This window comes from Aplidium turbinatum, chromosome 3 (genome assembly GCF_918807975.1).
Source record: "Aplidium turbinatum chromosome 3, kaAplTurb1.1, whole genome shotgun sequence".
In the NCBI taxonomy this organism is placed as follows: domain Eukaryota; kingdom Metazoa; phylum Chordata; class Ascidiacea; order Aplousobranchia; family Polyclinidae; genus Aplidium; species Aplidium turbinatum.
Window position 1 is genome coordinate 16,728,987 of NC_137474.1, and position 21,381 is coordinate 16,750,367.

The following is a 21,381-nucleotide window of genomic DNA, read 5'->3' on the forward strand; positions in this document are numbered from 1 at the left end:
AGCTATTTGTTTTATTGGAAAGACATTTTTGTCCTCTTGAGCAGGTATAACATGTAATGTTTTGGTGGTTTTGCTTTGTGTATTGAAATTACAAGAGCGTATTTTGACGTTCAGTTGTTATTAGATGATGCAATTGCCTTCTCAAAAAAAATGTGAACATTTAGCATTTATGTTATGTTTGTGATTCATTCTACACACAAAACTGCTGTTGGTTAGTTTATGTTATTTTGATTAGTACAAAGTCTCAATATTCACTATATTCAGTCTCCAAATTTTTGTAGTTCCAAAAGAATAAGCTCTATCACAATGTTATTATTACTTTTGTGCAGGATTTGCTCAGTTGTTGATTGTAATGAAAGTTTGTGAATAATTTTGAAAAGTGATTCCTGTTCAGCATCACGTTTACTCATTGGATAGAAAGATGCCTGTGCGGAAAGAAGGTTTGTTTGTTAAGTCAGTTGCAAATTAACCAGCATAGAGCTTACTTTGTAATGTATATACTATTATGCTCGTACTAACCAATCAAATAAGATATTATTAAGAATAGAGATGTACCGATATATCGGTATCGGTGATATCGGCCATTTTTTTAGTATTGGTATCGGCAAAATTTGGCCGATACTGTGGCCGATACTAAACACGTAAAAAAGGCGTTTGCTGCGGATTTTCTACAGAAGCAAAGATATAATTTTTTTAAAGTAGTAACTAACGTCACATTGATGTAGAAAAATAACAACCTGTTCAAATTTTTGATACGTCACACTCCCATGACTTCTTGCGCGCAAGTTTAGAGTGATTCTTTCACTTAAACAAAACATTTTGTTTCAGCGGTTTTGCGTTGTTCGATTCTTAAGTTGTGTAAAGAGACTCAATTTCTCCAATATTTATCATTTGTGTTTCTTTTTTACTCTCAGCAGAGTATAAAACTTGTAAAAGTTTTTCATCCATACAACGTCATGAATTAAATTATTATATCTCAAATCGGCATAATAACGTGACATCATCTAAACGTAACAGAAATAGCGAAGAGCAAGTATCACTGTAAAAAAAACACAAAAATGCAACGCAAATAGGCAACATCAAAAGACACAGATGTTCTTTGACTTGTCAGCAGCAAGTGATGATAACTGTGGCTGTGGGAGTTTGTTGCACAGCCTACTTAGCCTACTCTGACATTGTTTAAGCTTGATGAGTTTATTACAACAAAAGGTGGAAATTAAATCACAAACTGATAGAACCAGCTTACTAAAAACAACCAAGTTACATGGTTTTTTCAAACGTTTAGCAACGTAAAAACGATGCAAAATTATACATTTTTACTACCTTAGTAGTCTTGGCCTGGCAAAAGCTTCTCAACCAAACGACAAGCGCCCTTAGGGGTAGAACCTTTGACATACTGATATCCAATTGAACGAACCCGAACCATCAGATGTTAGGTTGTCCGTTCAATTGTGGCCATTTCAGCATTCAGCCAGAGAGTTGATTATTACTAGAGATGTACTGATACCAATATTTTGGCCGATCCCGATACCGATATCACTTTTTTAGGCCGATACCAATACTGATACCGATATTTTGGCCGATACTTTGGTGTTACAAAAAGAAGCAATTTTGGTATTTGCAAGAAAATAGGCTATATCAAATGTTAAGTTTTACCTTATTTGCATAAAACTTATTAAAAAAAGCTTTGAATTGACATAATTTATTAAACATTCAAGAATCCAATCTCAACCGCATTGTTGTGTCATAATAGTAGGTTTTAGTAAAGAAACATTACATCATAATTGGGGTTTCTGAAAAATTAATAAAGTGTTTGCGCAAACTCTCCAAATAGGCTATCATAATTGATAACAAGATGTAAAATGTAAACCAATTGATTTGTGTAGTCGTACAAAAACTATTCGACAAGTAATGTGCAACCTAAGGGCGCTTGTCGTTTGGTTGAAAAGCTTTTGCCAGGTCAAGACTACCCAGGTAGCAAAAATGCACAATTCTGCATCGCTCCCACCCCGCCAAACGCTTAAAAAACACGTGCAGCTCGGCTGCCCCCCAGCAAGGCGGCTCCACCAGTCGGCGATTCAACTTTCACCCTTGGCCGCAACAAACTCACCAAGCCCAAACAATGTTATGGCAGAATAAGGAGCCCAAAAAGAAAGCAATGGGACCACAAATCCTCACCAAACTAATCAAAATGGTCCCGTTGTGCCCAAGATGACAACCTCATTGCAAAGAAAGGAGCTTCCCCCCCGGCCACCAGCACAAGGCTGAGCACTCACCAGCACAGTGAGCTGCCGCGACCCGCCAACCACAACGATGCAGCTTCCACACTAGCCATTTCAATTCTTGTCGATGTCAATTCTTGTTACAAAACGGCTGCCGAGAAACATTATAGTTGATTGGATGGTCTAAATGGCTAGCGTGACAGCTACACCGTTATGGCCAGCGAATTGCAACAGCCCGCCGCACCAGTGAGCGCCCAACCCGTTGCCGACAGCAGGAAAGAACACTCCCCCCCACAATGAGGCCGCCATCCCAGGCGCAACAAGACCACTTATTGATTAGTTCAGTGAGGATTCGCAGTCCCACCGCTCCCACCCCGAGCCCACCCAATCCACCACGACATTGTTCAAGTCTGGTGAGTCCACCACAATGAAAGGCGGAAACCAAATCACAAACTGACAGAACCAGCCCACCAAAAACAACCAAGCCACACGGGTCCCTCAAACGTCCAGCAATGCCAAAACGATACAAAACTGCACATTCCCGCCACTTGGGTAGTCTTGGCCTGGTTTTATCCTCTGCTGAGAGTAAAAAAGAAACACAAATGATAAATATTGGAGAAATTGAGTCTCCTTCACAACTTAAGAATCGAACAACGCAAAACTGCTACAACAAAATGTTTTGTTTGAGTGAAAGAATCACTGTAAGCAAACAATGCCAAAAGGTGCGCGCATGAAGTCATGGGAGTGTGAGGTATCAAAAATTTGAACAGGTTGTTATTTTTCTACTTCAATGTGACGTAAGTTACTACTTTAAAAAATCTATATCTTTGCTTCTGCAGAAAATCCGCAGCAAACGCCTTTTTTTTACATGTTTAGTATTGGCCACAGTATCGGCCAAATTTTGCCGATACCGATGCCGATACCGATACTCAAAAAATGGCCGATATCACCGATGCCGATACCGATATATCGGTACATCTCTAATTATTACTATAAACTTTTTTTGGTAATTACACAACAAACAAGAGCAATAGCAGTGGTTGGAAGTTGCATTTTTCCTTTGTTCCGAGAAACGCAACCTTGATGACGTCATGAACAGCGTAGCTTCTGATTGGTTGATGGTTCGTGGTTCAATGGGATATCAGTATGTTAAAGTGCCTACCGCCCTTAGGTTGCATATTACTTGTCGAATAGTTTTTGTATGACTACACAAATGACTTGGTTTACATTTTACATCTTATTATCAATTATGATTGCCTATTTGGAGAGTTTGCGCAAACCCATTTTTAATTTTTCAGAAACCCCAATTATGATATCATGTTTCTTCCCTTATACCCCAGTTCTCAATCACGGTGGCCTTTCATTACTAAAACCTACTATTACGACACAACATTGAGTTGGGATTGGATTCTTGAATCTTGAAGTGCCAAGGACTTCCAAATTCGTCCATTGTCACTCATAATGATGTAATAATGCCCCCTTTGGCACCTAATGTTGCCCATTTGAAGTTCCCCTTGCTGCTCTATAAATTTCCAACTTTGGTTGGTTTTGTGGCGTATTTTGGAACTTATTTATTGTAAGCGCCAAACTTGAACACAACTAATTTTGAATGTAGTGGATTTTTTGGTTTTAGACTAATTTGTCACTGTGTCAGTCGCGGTGGTGCCACGGCTTGTGTTTTAGCACAAGGTCTTGTGGTTTTACTTTTGATCTTGTGCTCTTGTGCTTTAAGTTTTACCTTATTTGCATAAAACTATTAAAAAAAACTTTGAATTGGCATTGAATTGGCATTTAAATAAGGTAAAACTTAGCATTTGATATAATTACTTGCAAATACCAAAATTGCTTCTTTTTGTAACACTAAAGTATCGGCCAAAATATCGGTATCGGCCTAAAAAAGTGATATCGGTATCGGCCAAAATATTGGTATCGGTACATCTCTAATTAAGAAAGAGTAAAAAACAAACATGTGTTGACTACATTTAATCGGAAACACAACCAACTCAATTGCCTTTCAAGCATGACGTATTTGTCAAGTTAATGAATTTAGCTACCGAAAGCATATTTATGTACTAAAACCAATTTTTTAAACAAATTGACGGTGTTGCCATGGCATCCCCATTAGGCCCTACTATTGCTAAATTTTTTCTGGCACATTTGGAAACAAAACTATTTAAAAAGCATCTAACATTTCACCCAAAGTTGTTCTTAAACGTTACATTGATGACATTTTTGCTGTATTTAATATGGTCAACCTCGTGTCAAGGCTTTTTAGAATTGCTGAACTCTCAACATAAAATCATCAAATTTACAATAGTAAACAAACCTTGCCATTTTTGGACGTAGAAATTAAAAGTAATGCCATGGATTTGTGCATATTAGCTCGGGCTAAAATGATTTGCTGTAATGATGCTCTTTTTAATATTGAAACAGAGAAATTAAAACAAATGTTCTATAATTATGGTTAATGGTTATCCAAAATTGTACTTTGAGAAAATATTGAATCGCTTTATCAAATCCATTCATTTAGACAAATCCCAATTTGACACAAAAATTCAGGAGGTGCTGTTAATCAAACTCTACAACCCAAATTTAAACAAACAATTTTATTTGCGGGAGGCACTTCCATTCTCCTCAACATTTACTAGATGTATCACGTACCCTTTGGTGCAAATATTTTTGTAGTTACTAGAGATATACCGATATATCGGTTTCGGCACAATTTGGCCGCATACTGTGGCTGATACTAAACATGTAAAAAAGGCGTTTGCTGCAGATTTTCCACAGAAGCAATGATATAGATTTTTTAGAGTTGTAATTAACGTCACATTGATGTAGAAAAATAACAACACGTTCAAATTTTTGATAAGTCACACTCCCATGACTTCTTGCTCGCACCTTTTGACATTGGTTGCTTACAGTGATTCTTTCACTTAAACAAAATGTTTTGTTTCAGCAGATTTGCGTTGTTCGATTCTTAAGTTGTGAAGGAGACTCAATTTTTCCAATATTTATCATTTGTGTTTCTTTTTTATTCTCAGCAGAGTATAAAACTTGTAAAAGTTTTTCATCCATATGACAACATAAATGAAATTATATCTCAAATCGGCATAATGACGTGACATCATCTATACATTTTATCGAATAACGAATTTCGATCGTGGGGCACTCTAGAAGCAGAAATATTTAACTTGACATGATGATGAACTGTTTTATTTTGATCAACGACGCACGAGTACAAAATAATTGACACGGTGAGAAGAACACAATAAATGTCAGAGACTTTAAAGAACCGGCCTGCCACGCCCCGTGGAGGCGGGGAGCGGCGTGATTATGGGGTGGCGATGCACCCGGAAGGGAAGTCCACCAGCTTAGGTTGCGGGGGCCAGGCTGGGGAGTCTAGGTACCTGCGGAAGGAAAGTGTGAATCGAGAATTTTGTGCGACTCGTCCGCAAAAGTTAGAATGGCGGAACTGGCCAGGGAGACGGGTTTTGGTTTCTGCAAACGCAAAAAGGTCAGCTCATGACGGGCCGGGCGACAGAAGTTTTATAAAGCCAGGCAGCGCCCACGTCTCCATCACGTGACCGTAACACAGGTACGTTTAACTCCTATACCCGGTCTGCCCGTAGGCAGAGCGGATAAACTTTGGGGTCTCCCACGAAAAAGAGAAGCTTAGCTACAAGGACGATTTGAATACTCGTGGGAGACGAAAATTATACAAAATCTGGAGCAAAGGCTCAATTAATTGGTGTAAAAAAAGAAGGTATGTGGGAATATATTGTATTATATGCTTTACTTACTGGAAAAGTGTTGACGTCGTTGAATCAACGAGCACAGATGTGCACTGGCCAGACGTTGAGGCAGGTTCGCCCAGATGGGTCAGGGGAACTAGCGATCGAAGCGTAGATATGACTAGGCTACGTTACCAGGAAAAATATAGAATAGTGGGATGAAACTTTTGAGGTTGCATCGAGTTGATCGGGAAATCATGTTTATCGATGTGTTAAAAGCAACGCAAGGTTGATTCGAGCGGGAAAGAGCAGCATATCGGGAGAAGATAGTGTGTAATATTCTAATATATTGAAATATGAAAATACAGATCCAGTGTTGTTAATGATATTACGTCATTGATAGATGATATGAGTCCATTCACGATATGCAATATATACTTAATTCATATATTGCTATTTTATTTTATTGATGATGATTGTATTCTTCATTGAGCTGCAGCATGCTGATGAAACGACAATTGTTTACAGATAAATTGATAATGAAACAATGGATTTAACATACTATGACGTCACACAATTACTGGCGGGTTTTGAGGTTTGCTGTCTTGCGCGCTCGGATGCTTACTGCAGAGCTTCTGCTGTTGGGGAATTGAGCTTCTGATCGCTGGAATCGTCTTTTATATGACGTAGCCCCTCCACGAGTGAGCCCGGCGTTCCAAGCTTTCCAGACACGGAGGGAACCTTCGATTGAGAGAGAGGCCACTTTTCTAGCCACCTCTGCTACCCCCACGAGCAGGAACACCCAAGGCCGCCAAAGCCCGAGAGCTCAACGGAGCATAGCTCCCGAGGGAGCCTACGACGAACGGAAGTGACAGGACGTCCCTGCAAGGGCGCTTCCTGTCTTCCAATATGTTTACACATAACTCGCCGTACTTGTCATGTTTCCTGTCGGCGGGGCCTTTCGAAGGGAATCCGCGCCGTAGTCGAACGGGCAAGTGACGTCACATACAACCGTGACACCGTCAGGGCGTTGCAGGACAATGTCAGGGCGCAGATCAGCACCGCCCGCTTCCACGTGTTGTGGAACCGTACTATCTATGGTAAGCAAGGGTTGCCATTTGGCAGGTACATGCTTCACGATCTCCCACAATATTGAATTGTGTCGTTCCGTGACAACAGGCATCACGGTAGGGCAGTGGTTCAATATATGAGGAAGAGTCTCTTCCGCTTTCCCACACGCGCGACATATGGCAGGTTTATAAGGGTGGCCATGGCTTGGTTTTGATTTCAAGGGAAGTAGGTTTAGGCGGGCTTTATAAGCAAATGCACGGTTCGCGTGATCCAGGAGCTCCGGGCGCCGAGTCCAAGAATTCGAAAATCCGGACAGACAGTGGGCACTGATCGTCTTGCCTTGGTCAGGTAAGGATTCCCACTGTCTCTTTCACCACAAGTCATTGTATTGGTGGAGGGTCGGAACCACTTTTTTTCTTAGGGAAGAGGTGATTTTGGAGCTCCCCGCGGTCAACTCGAGACCGCCATCCGGGCGTGCGGACCAACGTACATTTAGGCGACGGGTAGCCGCCGGGACGCGGCACCACAAGCTTTCACATGTTGGGCACGGTCGAGAATGGGCACCTTCAGGGGGGGTCCTTATTCAAGTAACTGGCTAGCTGGCACGGGGTAGGATCTGGAGTGCCGAACCTCAGACTGGCACAACACCTAAGCTGCCCGAAAGCGATGGCAGAGACACGGTCGTCAGGAGACGGCAGCATCTTGAAGGCCTGGGCTATCGAAAGCGTGTCGCTTTCGCGACACAGATTCAACACAACGAAGCCCCCCAATGCAGGCTTGGCCATTTTGTTTTGTAGCTTAACAATAAATCTATTGTTATAATAATGCTCAACCCTGTTGTATTGTTGTGTCTTGCCTGTCTTTGGTACAAGAAAGCAAACCCAACTCCCGAAACAATATTATAATATAATAATAAATACTGGCACAGACAATGCACACCGTTTCAACCTTTAGGTCTTCTCAGTGCAATAGGTACTTTGGAATGGCCATGGAAATAGGGTCTGCTACTATTCGGTGAGTCCGATTCGGTGAGTCCGATTCGGTGAGTCTGATTCGGTGAGTTCCTAACCTCTAACCCCTAACCCTAACTCCTAACCCCTAACCCTAAAACGGCAATGATAATTAGGCCACGGTACCCGATAATTAAAAAAAAAAATTGAAAAAATCCCCCGTTAAGGGATCGGACTCACCGAATCGGACTCACCGAATCGGGCCATTCCGATGGAAATATATGGCTCCATGTGACATTTTCCCATTTGTTGTACCTAAACCCCAAAAATGGTAGGCCTACTACTGCCAACCTTGCCAAAGTGCTCAAACTGCGAGCTTTGCGCAATGCATAGCAAGGTGCCTCCAGTAAAGTGCTCAATCGGCGTAAGCCAAGAGAGTCCTTAACTGCAGACAGTGCACATATTTACATATCTGCACATAACTACATATCATATTGTGTGATTTTGCTTCTCCTCTGCCTTGCTACTTCATGCTTACGCGTGTTTATTTTCGATTCTGTGTATGTAGAGTAGTTTTGCAATTTTAATTTATGTAAAACATCAGTCAGTTGGTTACTTGATACGGGCTAACATGAGTATGACCGAAAACGTTTGTAATTTTTAATTTATTTTCATGTTGTTACATTATTATTGTTAAATGCCGTGTGATTGTTAGGTTTTATTTGTCTATGGTTCAAGAACATCACCTCTAAATACCAACATTGAGTTATTGAATAATGAACTACGTTGGAAAAATCATAAAAATGGAACGTAACTAGAATGAAATGTGCTATTGATGGAGTTGTGTCTTCCCTGTATGTCTTATCACTGTATCAAAGACAATGCTTATTTTCAAAATTTACTCAAAAACGAATTTGATTTCTTTCCATAGATGCTGAACGTGCACTCATATTATTGGAGCAATATCATTTGAAGCTTAATAAACCAGGAGATGTCCCGCTGCGCAGTGCATTAGAGAAAGTGATGGTGATATTTAAAAGCAAGCTATTTCATGCTTTGCTAGGTAAAACTGTGCAATTGTGTAGCCTATCGAACTTATGTTAATGCTAGTGTGATTAATAAATTATAAGCAGACGAAACCGAGCAACAACTCAACATTCATATTAAAAAAAGCAAATATTTTCAGTCGTACACTTGGCTCTTGAGCATTTTACTACTGAATTCTAAGTTGATCAAAGCAAAACAGAGCATGCAATAGTTTAATTGGTTGCCGTATGTTTAAAAGATAGCGGCTCCTCTGGCAATAGTTTTTTACCAAGCCTATCGACTGTTGCTTAATAAATGGGCTTTATAAACCTTCTTGGATGGATGACAAGTGGCTCCTCGTGCCCTATCTTGTGAGTACCATCTGCACATAAGCAGATGAGAAACGAAACTTGCCAACAAAGAGTCTCCACCCGGACGGCACAGCTGCAAGGGGCAATTGATAAGTTCAGACGCCCCACCAATCGCTATTCTGCAGCTCAACATAGAAGGCTACACTACAAGCAAGATTAAAGTTGTGGAGAAGCTTGCCCAATGCCCATATCGACCAGGCACTCGTCATCCCCCTCCAACAGGCCCACTGCACATAAACTAGCTATTCCCAACCACATGCTAGCCGGGTCTACCTCAAGCAGGAAGTGCGGCATTGCCACGTTTGTGCATGAGAGCCTGAAGTGGACTTTTTTTCCCACTAATCTCCAACTGATGCTGAGATTGAGTGAGTGTGCACTGTGCATTTGTATCTCAGACTACAACATCGCCAACATCTACAAGCCCCCACCCTTGCGAATGTTGCCATCATCTCTTCCAACGTTCCCCTCCCCCAGTCTCGACGCTGGCGATTTCAACTGCCAGCAAACAGACTGGGGCTACAACAACACAAGCAGCGACGGAGAATTTCTGGCTGACTGGACCTCTACAAACCATCTTGCCCTCCTATTCAATCCAAAGGAACCAGCCAGTTTCCACTCTGATCGTTGGGGAACAGGGATAAACTCTGACTTGACCTCCGCGAGTGTCGACAGCTCTCTTCCAGACAAACATGTGCTTTAGAAGTTCCTGCGGTCCCAACACCGGCCGTCCCTGTCCCGAGTTCACCTGTAAAGCGATGGAACTTCACAAAAGGCAGTTGGAATCAATACAGCCTCTTGACTAATGAGTCTACTGCAAAGTTACCATCACCTGAAACATGCAACGCAGACGAGGCATACAAGGACTTCTGCAATGCCATAATTACTGCGGCAAAGACCACAATACCACGTGGCCATCGAACCAGCTATACCATGCCAAACTCTGAGTGTCAGGTTCTCTATTGCTCCTACCTAAGTCCCAAACGCCAGACCTGGTACTGCTTCTAACACTGCTGCCACCAGACTACTTGAGCGGCTGGACGCAAAGAATCTTGAGCGATAGAACGAAGCCGTCCAAACCATGGACTTCTCACACTTATGCGGCAAAGCATGCAGTACCATAAACAACCTCACTAGACACTCAGCAAACTCCCCAGGCCAGTGCCTCATTTCTGCAAATGCCATCTCTTTCCAACTAGTGCAGAACGGGGCCTACAAGACAAAAGACCGCAAGGCATGCCATGTTGTCGCCAAGGAAGTATCTGCCCTGTGGCTATTGGAAACACCACAAGAAGAAACAATCTCTGGAGATTTGCCGGAGTAATTTGCCACCGCCCTCATTCACTCTAGAGGAATTCGCCACCGCCCTCCACCTAGTGAAACCACACAAGTCTCCAGAGCCGGATAAGATCTGCCCTGAGCTTGTGGCCCTGCATTCAAGTCCTCTCTTCCTGCCTGCACCACCTTACAATTCCAACAATCTGGAGAAAAGCTTTAGTAGTTGCGATCCCTAAGCCTCAAAGGCCATTAGAGGACCCAAGGAGTTATCGTCGGATGTCCCTCCTCTGTGTTCCTTTAAAAATTCACGAAAGGCTGATCTTTGCCCGCGTCAACCCAGTGATCGACCTGCTCCTTCCAAAAGGGCAAGCTGGGTTTCGGCGCGGAAAATCCACTGTAGATCCGGTCACATTCTTGACTCGACATCGAGAACTGCTTTGAGGTAAAAAAGAAGGCTGGCGCTGTCTTCCTAGATCTCACAGATGCCTATGATACTGTGTAGCATCGCGGCCTTACTTGCAAGCTGCTTCGCCTGCTTCCTGACATCGGAATGGCCCGTTTCGGCGAGTCCGATTCGGCGAGTCCGATTCGACTAGTCCGATTCGGCGAGTTCCCTATTCGGCGAGAGCCTTTTTCGGCGAGTGCCCTATTCGGCGAGTTTTTGAAATTTTTAAAAGGAAATTATCGGGTACCGTAGCCTAATTACAATTGCCGTTTTTACATCGTTTTAACGTCGCTAAACGTTGAAATCGTGCAGAAAGGAATAAAAATAAAATGTTTGAACTATTAAATTAAAATTCGTCATGTCAGTTCAGTTATTTTTATTTTTGACCATCCTATCAAAAACAATACACGTCAACATAGCAAAGGTAGAAGCGACAAAAGCGAACGTTAAAACGTGCTTGAATTCGTCATGTCAGTTCAGTTGTTTTTATTTCTGATCATGATATCAAAAACAATTCACGTCAACATAGCAAAGGTGTAGAAAAAGGTAGAAGCGACAAAACGCGAACGTTAAAACGTGCTTGTGACCGAAGTAAGTTATTGAGTTGAAAAAAATTTGGCACGGTCGCAACACCTTCAGAAAAATTTAAGATATGAAAAAAAAATAAAACCAAGAAAATGTTACAAAAAAAAATCATGTTTATGTCTATAAGTTAGTACTTTTGAATAGTTAAAATGATTAGTTTGGATCAACAAATGTGTGACCTACAGCTTAGATTGAAAGGAAATTATCGGGTACCGTAGCCTAGTTATCCCGACCAGCAAAAATTTATTCCAAGAACCCAGTTAGCCTAACAGTTCATTTTTACATTGTAGTAACAGAATGAAAAGGCTAACCAAATGTGTGGCCTATCGTTTTAACGTCGCTAAACGTTGAAATCGTATAGAAAAGAGAACTTTGCTGACTAGGATACGTTGAAACTGAGAAACATTCACAGAAGCCCTACGATACGTTGCATTTTTAAGATAATGTATTCAGACGTTGAATCAATGTACAAATCAAATGTTATGCTAAATGGGTTTTTGGAACAAATCTTAGGGCTTCTGTGAATGTTTCTCAGCTTCAACGTGTAACATCCATTTATTGAGTTTTAAAAAACTAAGAAACGAAGTGTACCTACAAAACACAAACCATAAATATAAAGCGAACAAAGTAGGTCTGTTTCACACAATGAGAAAACTGAGAACTGAGCGCTAACCTGAGAACTGAACGCGTACTGAGAAAACAATCAACGTGAAGCGCTCTAGGCAAGGAAACCAGAACGTAGGAACATAATGTAGACTAAACGTAATTTTACAACACAACGTATCCTAGTCAGCAAAGTTCTCTTTTCTACACGATTTCAACATTTAGCGACGTTAAAACGATGTAAAAACGGCAATTTTTGCTGGTCGGAATAACTAGGCTACGGTACCCGATAATTTCCTTTCAATCCAAGCTGTAGGCCACACATTTGGTTAGCCTTTTCATTCTGTTACTACAATGTAAAAATGAACTGTTAGGCTAACTGGGTTCTTGGAACAAATCGAAAGGCTTCTGTGAAAGTTTCAAAGTATCCTAGTCAGCAAAAGCTCCCTTTTCTATACGATTTCAACGTTTAGCGACGTTAACACGATAGGCCACACATTTGTTTAGCCTTATCATTCTGTTACTACAATGTAAAAATGAACTGTGTTTTTGGAACAAATTTTTGCTGGTCGGGATAACTAGGCTACGGTACCCGATAATTTCCTTTCAATCCAAGCTGCAGGCCACACATTTGTTGATCCAAACTAATCATTTTAACTATTCAAAAGTACTAACTTATAGACATAAACATGATTTTTTTTTGTAACATTTTCGTGCCAAATTTCTTTCAACTCAATAACTTACTTCGGTCACAAGCACGTTTTAACGTTCGCGTTTTGTCGCTTCTACCTTTGCTATGTTGACATGTATTGTTTTTCATATGATGGTCAGAAATAAAAACAACTGAATTGACATGACGAATTTTAATTTAATAGTTCAAACATTTTATTTTTATTCCTTTCTGCACGATTTCAACGTTTAGCGACGTTAAAACAATGTAAAAACGGCAATTATAATTAGGCTACGGTACCCAATAATTTCTTTTCAAAAATTTCAAAAACTCGCCGAATAGGGCACTCGCCGAAAAAGGCTCTCGCCGAATAGGGAACTCGCCGAATCGGACTAGTCGAATCGGACTCGCCGAATCGGACTCGCCGAATAGTAGCAGACCCTCCTGACATATGGTCTATATGATTATGGAATTTGTCAGGAATCGAAGCTTCACCCTCACCACCGGTAACTTACGGCGAAGCAGACTGAGACGTCCGAAAAACGGCGTTCTACAGGGATCGGTCCTGGTTCCACTTCTTTTCAACATCTACACCCACCACCTGCCAACCACGGTGTCCGCAAAATACGCTTATGCGGACGACCTGGCAATTCTCCACTCCACAGTCATGGGAAAATCTAGAAGACACCCTGAACCAGGGCATGAAAATCCTTTCGCTTATCTCCAGAACTGGCAACTAAAACTAAGCGAAACCAAAACTGTGGCAGCAGCTTTCAGTTTCCACTTACACAATCGGGAAGCTGATCGTGAGCTACATGTTCAGAACAATCGAAAACCTCTGTCCTTCTGCCCCGAACCAAGGTATTTTGGGGTGACACTAGACAGATCGCTCACATACCGCCACCATCTGGCTGTCACTGCTCAAGAAACTGACATCCTGCGCTGCGTTACTCAAGCGGCTGACAGGCTCCAGCTGGGAGTCGAGTGCACTTTGCGTATGGCAGCCTTAGTCCTTGTCTACTCTTTAGCAGGGTACTGTGCACCTGTTTGGTGCCACAGTGCTCGCTCACTTCCATAACATCGGCTCTGCCATCAACAGCGCCCTGCTCTCTAGTAGCCTTCCAGTGTAGTCCGGGAATCTGGGGTGGTAAAAGAATATACCCTCGGCCCCAGAGGCTCACACGACGGGAGCAAGACAGTTAGGCGCCGGTCTAATAGGCGCGCACACTGTGGCGTCTGGATATTTAGGTGCGGAGCACTGTGGCGCCTGTTCATTTAGGTGCTGTTCCTAGTAAAGTCTGCAGATTGTATCAGCTTGGCAGGTAGGGCAATGCTTTTTACACACAATTTTGTATTGAACACAAAAATATGTCATGGCTTCAGTGAGTGAAGCTGCTTAAACCGGCAATGCTCTTCACGCAAAATGTTATATTGAACAGAAAAATATATTGTTTTTTAATGCGCGTGTTCAGCGTTTATTTGTTAGTCGAGGTTTGCGTCGGCGAAAGCTTTATCAATAAATTATTTAAGTTTTTGACTGAGTTCACTTTTAGTTAAGTCAAATAATAACTACACTAAACATCAGTAAAAAATATACCGTAGCCTATATTCAAGCGGGTGGTAGGCTTGAGTGAAGATTAACTTAGTTTTCCGTCGAATCTCCGACTAGGTTTAATAACAAGCAAAGTCGCACCATTACGCTTGCAACTTGTAGGCAGGGTTCATATGCCCTATAGAAATGTATTCATGTAGTAGAGCGTTATTTCATACGTAGTTACGTATCCGCCACACGACCAATCCATCCCGAGTAGAAGTAATTGCGAAAGATACCAGATTAAGTAAAGTTCTATCTGGCATTCTGGCTGCAACCTGTGTTCAGGATGCATAGTAAAGGTTCCGTGGAGATGTGCTAATATCAAGAGTAGTAGAGCGTTGTCTCGCACCTCATCTCCACACGCGTATTGACAAAACAACACATTTTTCTGTTCAATTAACATTTTGTGTGAAAAGCATTGCCCTACCTGCCAAGCTGATACAATCTGCAGACTTTACTAGGAATAGCACCTAAATGAACCGGCGCCACAGTGCTCCGCACCTAAATATCCAGACACCACAGTGTGCGCGCCTGTTTGACCGGCGCCTAACTGTCTGCGCCTAAAAGACGTGGACCCCACACGACGACGACAATCAACATTCTTTTATCAAACAGTCTAGAAAAAAAAGCCTCGATGAACTCTCAGCTTCCACTGGTTGTTGAAAAACATTGCTCACCTCTACCCAGGGTGTAATAGATTGGGTGGGCAATGGGCATAGTTGCTCAAGGAAAGGCGGCTGAGAGGGAAAAACTGGCCACCCCACTCTCATTAGTGCCGAAGGCTTAGTATAATGAGAACCTTATCCCCCGATGCTTCCATCAAGTATAAGACTTTTTAGAAATAAATATGGAAATGTTATGAGACTGCAATTTTTTCAACAAGTATGTTGTATACTTGGTAAGACACCAAAAAGAATATTACAAACATACGATTTACTGTATACTTTTAATCAGATATACAGGAGTATTATGAGGTCACCATGCTCGAATCTCTCAACCTCAACGGGAGTCAAATGTCGCCGCTTGAACAAGACTGGTCTCCTCAAGATGGACACATGCCACTACGTCAGCACCACGATTCACTGCACAATGAATCTGAAAAGGTATTTATTGTATGTAGTGATGATGTTTGTGGAGTGTCAATCAAATTTAGAAGACTGGGTAAAAAAGGTTATGATGTTTCATAATATTGATTGTAATGGGCATGAAGCTGGTTGAGCACAAACACATGAGCTGGTTTTTATACAAATGGTTGGGACAGATTGTCTCCTGTAACACGACAAGTTATGATGAGTCAATCCGTAAATATTTCCAAGAATACAATTTGTGTGATTTACAAAATTAGTTTCATCTGTAAAGCATGGCAAGCGTCTCAAAACCAACCACAGGAAACGGTCTCCGCTTTGAATATGACACCATGTCTAAGATTACATTCGGTTGAAAAGGTGTCTGATATGGTTTTGTCACGCATATTTTCATATTCTTTGTTATACTCAGCGCCGGATTAACTATAGTAGCAGATGTAGCAGCTGCTACGGGCCCCGCGCTTCACAAGGCCCCGCGCTTCACAAGGCCCCGCGCTTGGCAAGCAAAACTTTTTTTTTGCAAAAAAATGTCGAACATGGCAATTAATTTTTGGCTTGCAAACTGGAATGGCAAAGGACAACATTATAATTGTAGGATTAACTTACTAGTCCCAACGTCTTGTCCCTTCCGAATTATTCTAAACTTAAAAAAAACAGTAATTTCCACTGGAGGCAACTGCCTGTTCGAATGCCACTAGCCCACGATGCCAGTCCTAGTTGTTTGAGGGAACATTCGAGAGAATGGCAACTTCGCGCATTGTGTTGTCACAGGGAAGTATTTAATTTCTTTAATTTCAATTTCGTTTCTTGTGTGCGATTTTAAGGTTAGTTAGAGTTGAGTGCTAAAGAGGCTCTCTGCAACACGATGGTCCGCAAGAGCTGATGCCATTAAGGTTATTAAAGAACGGTTTCCTTTCATAAAGGAGGCACTGGAGAGACTTGCGAATGACCAAGAGCAAAAGGTAGAATGTCGACAGCAGGCAAATGGACTCCTCGAGAAAATGGAGTTGCTCGAAACTGGAATCTTAGTGGTTTTTTGGAATAGCTTACTCGATTGCTTCCAGGCAACTCAAGCCTCTCTTCAAGCAAAGCAGCAAAATCTCAACATTGCTTCAGCTTTGTGTGCCTCTTTGGCAGGATCTCTACAGACTTTCAGAGAACAATTCGCTAAGTTCAGCTTTGTGTGCTTCAGCTTTGTGTGCCTCTTTGGCAGGATCTCTACAGACTTTCAGAGAACAATTCGCTAAGTTCAGCTTTGTGTGCTTCAGCTTTGTGTGCCTCTTTGGCAGGATCTCTACAGACTTTCAGAGAACAATTCGCTAAGTTTGAGTCAGAAGCGCAGAAGCTGACTCAAGTGCCGGATTACCGACCAACAAGCACAAGAAGAATTGTCCGAAATCGAAGGCACGATAAGGATGTAAGCAGCGGCCATTTAGTTCCAGATGCAATGAATAACAATCAATCATCTAAAGACAGATTCCGGGTGGAAGTTTTCCTTGCAGTATTGGACAGCCTACAATCTGCGCTGGAGCAACGTCGCAAGGCATACACCCAATTGAACACACGGTTTAGTTTTTTTGCGAAATCTACATGACCCAACACCTGCGCAAATCCCAGAAAGTGCTGACAGACCTTTAGAAGCATATTCCCAGGCTTTGGAAGACGGATTGAAAAAAGAACTACCTCAGTTTTCAGAATTCGTAAAGCACATTGCTATTGATTGCTCCTCTCCAGAACTCAACTATTTCACTTTGAAGAAAACAGTATTGACACCACATTTCCTAACATTGACAATTTGTTGCGCATTTATCAATGTATGATGGTAACTAATTGTACTGGAGAAAGATCATTTTTAAAATTGAAGTTGATTAAAAACTATCTGCGAAACACGATGGGGCAAGAGCGGCTACACTATGTAACTCTTTTGAATATTGAAAATGCCATTCTAAAGTCACTGAACTCATCTGAAATAATTGCCAAATTTGCAGAAATCAAAATGCGTCGAAAAGACCTTTGAATGATATTGTTGAAGTTTTATATTTCTCCTTGCAAATAAAACATTACATTGGACTTTTGTTATTTTTGTTTTTGTAGAATGTAGATCAAATCTATAAAATATTCAATTACTTCACGGGTATTATCTGTGCATCAAATCAATCTGCTACAGGCCTCGCACTTGGTTAATCCGGCACTGGTTATACTCTTGTACCTAATAGTGTGCAAATTAGTTGCTAGAATAGTCGCTAAAGTCAATCAACCCTATCAAGCGTAGATGCAAGCGCTCCAGTTAGGCGGTAACATGATATTTTACAACTACAATTGCCGAATAACTGCCTTCTAACTGTTTATAATGACATAAACTTTCATCGACATAAGTTGACATAATGACATAAATTGAATACGATACATCGTTTTCAATTTGCATTTGATCATTACTTTCTACAACTCCTCGGTACCAGAGACATCACCAAAAAAATTGTTCTTGCGCAAGTCAACGCTGCTAACTGAATTTATTTTGGTATAATATTGTGATATAAACGTCATGTACTTGACTTCACCTGGTGTGTATAAAAATTTGGAAGATCGACATTCGGCACGTCAGCATGTGGTCTGTCCTCTTTATCGCCCTTTACTACATTTCTTTGTCATTTCATTTTCAGATTTGCTTGTCCAGTTTATTAGACAGCACTGTTTTTATTTCAATTTTGTAGATAATTGGAGTTGGAAGTCAAACGTTTTTATGTTAAAAATTTTAGGTTTAAACTTTATTTTTATCGAAATTTCATCTTTTGAGTGCAGATAATATCTTAGATCGAAAGCGATTCCTAGTTTTGTGTGGTTGAAGTGACCCGAGTTAAATGAATGAGTTTGTATTTTGTTGTCTAATGTGATCATCACTTAGAGTGCATTGCATAAGACTCGGTCATCTAAACCAGGGGTGGGGAACCTTTTTAGTATTGCGGGCCACATAAAATGAGAAATAACACAGGCGGGCCACTAAAATTTCGAAATTTTATTTACAGATAAAAAATGCAGCGAAGTAGACAATGATTTATTTCACTTTCACAGCTAGTGGGATGGCTGAAAGTTTTTATTTTTGGTGAGTCGTGTCATGTCTGTGTGATGTCTGCTGACACGGAAGATGTTGCAACTCTTAACTACATCTCCACGTTTTTATCAGTCAGTCTGGAGCGAAGCCGACTTTTTGTTAGATTCAATTTGGAAAAAAACTGCTCGCAACGGTAGGTGCTTCCAAACAGAGACACATATTTCAAAGCATGTTTCCGCATGACTGGAAAATCATCAGCATTTATGTAGCGATGATAAAAGTTGAGCAGTGGAATGTTTTGGTACATCGCTTTCAACGTAGGCTACCCTCACTCTGTGAGTTCTACTATTTCATGTTGGAAGTTACTAGGAACATCAGTTGCAACCACATTGAAAGGAGAGGCAAAAATATCTAACTCCATTTCTTTACTCTTTATGTCCAAAAATCTTGCATTAAATGTCTCCATAAGATTGACACATACATAGGCAATGGGTAGCCTATATTTGGCTGTTGTAGAAAGCTTTTGCTCTTGCAAGGTAGGAAAATGTGCGGTGTTACTGTTTTCAAGTTGTACTTTCCACAGGTAATTTAACTTCAAATGATTTCACTTTTGCAAAAGAAAAAAAAAAATTTTTACGAAATTTTGATGCGGGCCACATAGAACAGTTACGCGGGCCGCATTCGGCCCGCGGGCCGCAGGTTCCCCACCCCTGATCTAAACTGATACTGTATTATTTATGAACTATGATATACATTATTTACAAAAGAGATGGGAATTTTTCGCTGCCATAAAGTAAGAGTTGAAAATTGAAATTACTTCAATAAAGAAGTCTCGTTTTCAGACAATGGCTATGCACGTCAGCAGTATGACTTTTTCCTATGGTGTGAATAATGGCGTCACTTTGATGTTATTGTTGTCTGCGTTGTTGTGACATAGTTCATGGTTAATATGATGCCGAAAAGAAGCCATGGTTGTTTACTTGGTTGAATCGCCAAGATAAATCGAGCAAACATTTATATGCAACGTTTTCCAAAATCTGACTTTAGTTGGAAAAACGTAGATAAATGTGTTCGTATTAGTTTATGTTCCATTTTCGGTTTTGTTGCATGCTATAACACGTAAACACGAAACTGCATACTCTCACAAACAAACTTCAAAATTCGTCTTTAGCTTTTTGTAAGTCACCACAGGAAATCTTTAAAATTCAATATTAACTAAAGATTTTTTCCCTTTTTGAAAAAATAATAATTTCCTACTCTGGGATTGACATTTATCATCAACCATCGCTTATAAAGATAATATTTGAAAATAAATTTACCAAGATGTTAATGCAGAATGGGCCAATTCTTTTTCCTGGGCACCTTGTCCATCAGTGCTTCCATCCAATGTAGACTCCTACATCTTGGACAGGCACATGCGGTGGTTTACTTTACACCACAACTCAGCCAAGTGCCGAACCAGAATAGCGGTCTTGGTTGCAGATGTTTGTTTGCACAAGCAGGCACTTGTTTCATTTATCACTGAGACGAGTGCCTTGCTAGGTCATCGTGTTAGTTGACTGATTAAGAAACTTAGGCAAGCCTACGCTTGACTAGAAAAATCAAGTCTGTTTACATTCATTCACCGTCACTGAACGTTGTAAGGATTTATTTCTCAAGCCAAGCCTTCAGAAATTGGATGAATAGCTTCCTAACGAACGTGAAAAGCTATTGAACCACACTTAATTCTCGAGTACACATAGCCTTGAACCTTCACGAAATCATTTTCTTCAAGTCTTATGTGACAACGTTATTAAATATTTAATCAATGCAATTTTCGAAGATTCGCGAAAATATGTTTCTGTGTAAGCTTAAAAGCGACAACCACTCCTTCTGCCGGCTTATTTAGCTTTAGGAGTATTTTTACACGAAATCTCTTCATTTGAAACGGCGAGGGTTCTTTAGTTCTGTTTTTATTGTGTCAAAATTGGTTGACCTTTTGTCGGTGTAAAATATAAATCAACACATTTATTGACATTATTTTCTCGATTTTAAAAGAGTGTGTTAAAGTCTATCATTACTGCTCTGCCAAACGCAAGTGTGGCAAAGCTGCTTTATCAGAATAAAGAGCATTCTTGCTCTGTTAACGTTTCATTACATTGAAATACAGTTAAAATTTGACAATGCCGAAAATTCCTTCTGAAGGATAAGGTTATAAGAAGGCAGTCATCACATTGCAATGTTCGCACTCAACATCATACGGTTACCATATTTGACTTAAAAGTGTTTTATATTTTAACAGGGTATAAAACTGTTTGTTCCAAAACTATAAAAGGTTATTTGTTGGCTTTTTAAGTCGCTCATCGAAGTTTTTGAATCAGTGAAGGGTTTGGCGGATGAATATCCGTCATGCTTGACTGATAATAATTTATTAGCTCTCTGGTTTCTACAACTGACAACATTATCTCTGGCAATAAGTGCCTGAAAAGAATTTGGTTTATTAAATCAGTTTCCCACCACTCAACTAGATCCGACGATGTTGAAACGATGTAAAGTGGCTGCTTGCTTGGAATGGATGCGGAATGACTTGGTGCTTTATGAACTTGGCATTCTACAAATACAACTCCATTGAGTGTTTGTGAGGGTCTTCGTTGTCAAATCAATGATGCAAAAACACGGTGTGCAGATACCTTGTTTTTGCTTGAACGCGAATCAATTTCAAAAG

General features: G+C 40.8%; 1 protein-coding gene across 1 annotated transcript in view; it reads left to right on the plus strand.

Annotated features, from left to right (window-relative positions):
• The first annotated feature begins 330 nt into the window (after positions 1 to 330).
• The window catches only part of LOC145766243 (disks large homolog 4-like), a 64,388-nt gene continuing 43,337 nt past the window's right edge, over positions 331 to 21,381 (plus strand). Inside the window, exons 1-3 of the mRNA XM_082577913.1 lie at positions 331 to 440; positions 8,906 to 9,037; positions 15,498 to 15,646. Coding sequence (XP_082434039.1) covers positions 422 to 440; positions 8,906 to 9,037; positions 15,498 to 15,646 — 300 coding nt within the window. The 5' untranslated portion in view covers positions 331 to 421. The remainder of the gene's footprint in view (positions 441 to 8,905; positions 9,038 to 15,497; positions 15,647 to 21,381) is intronic.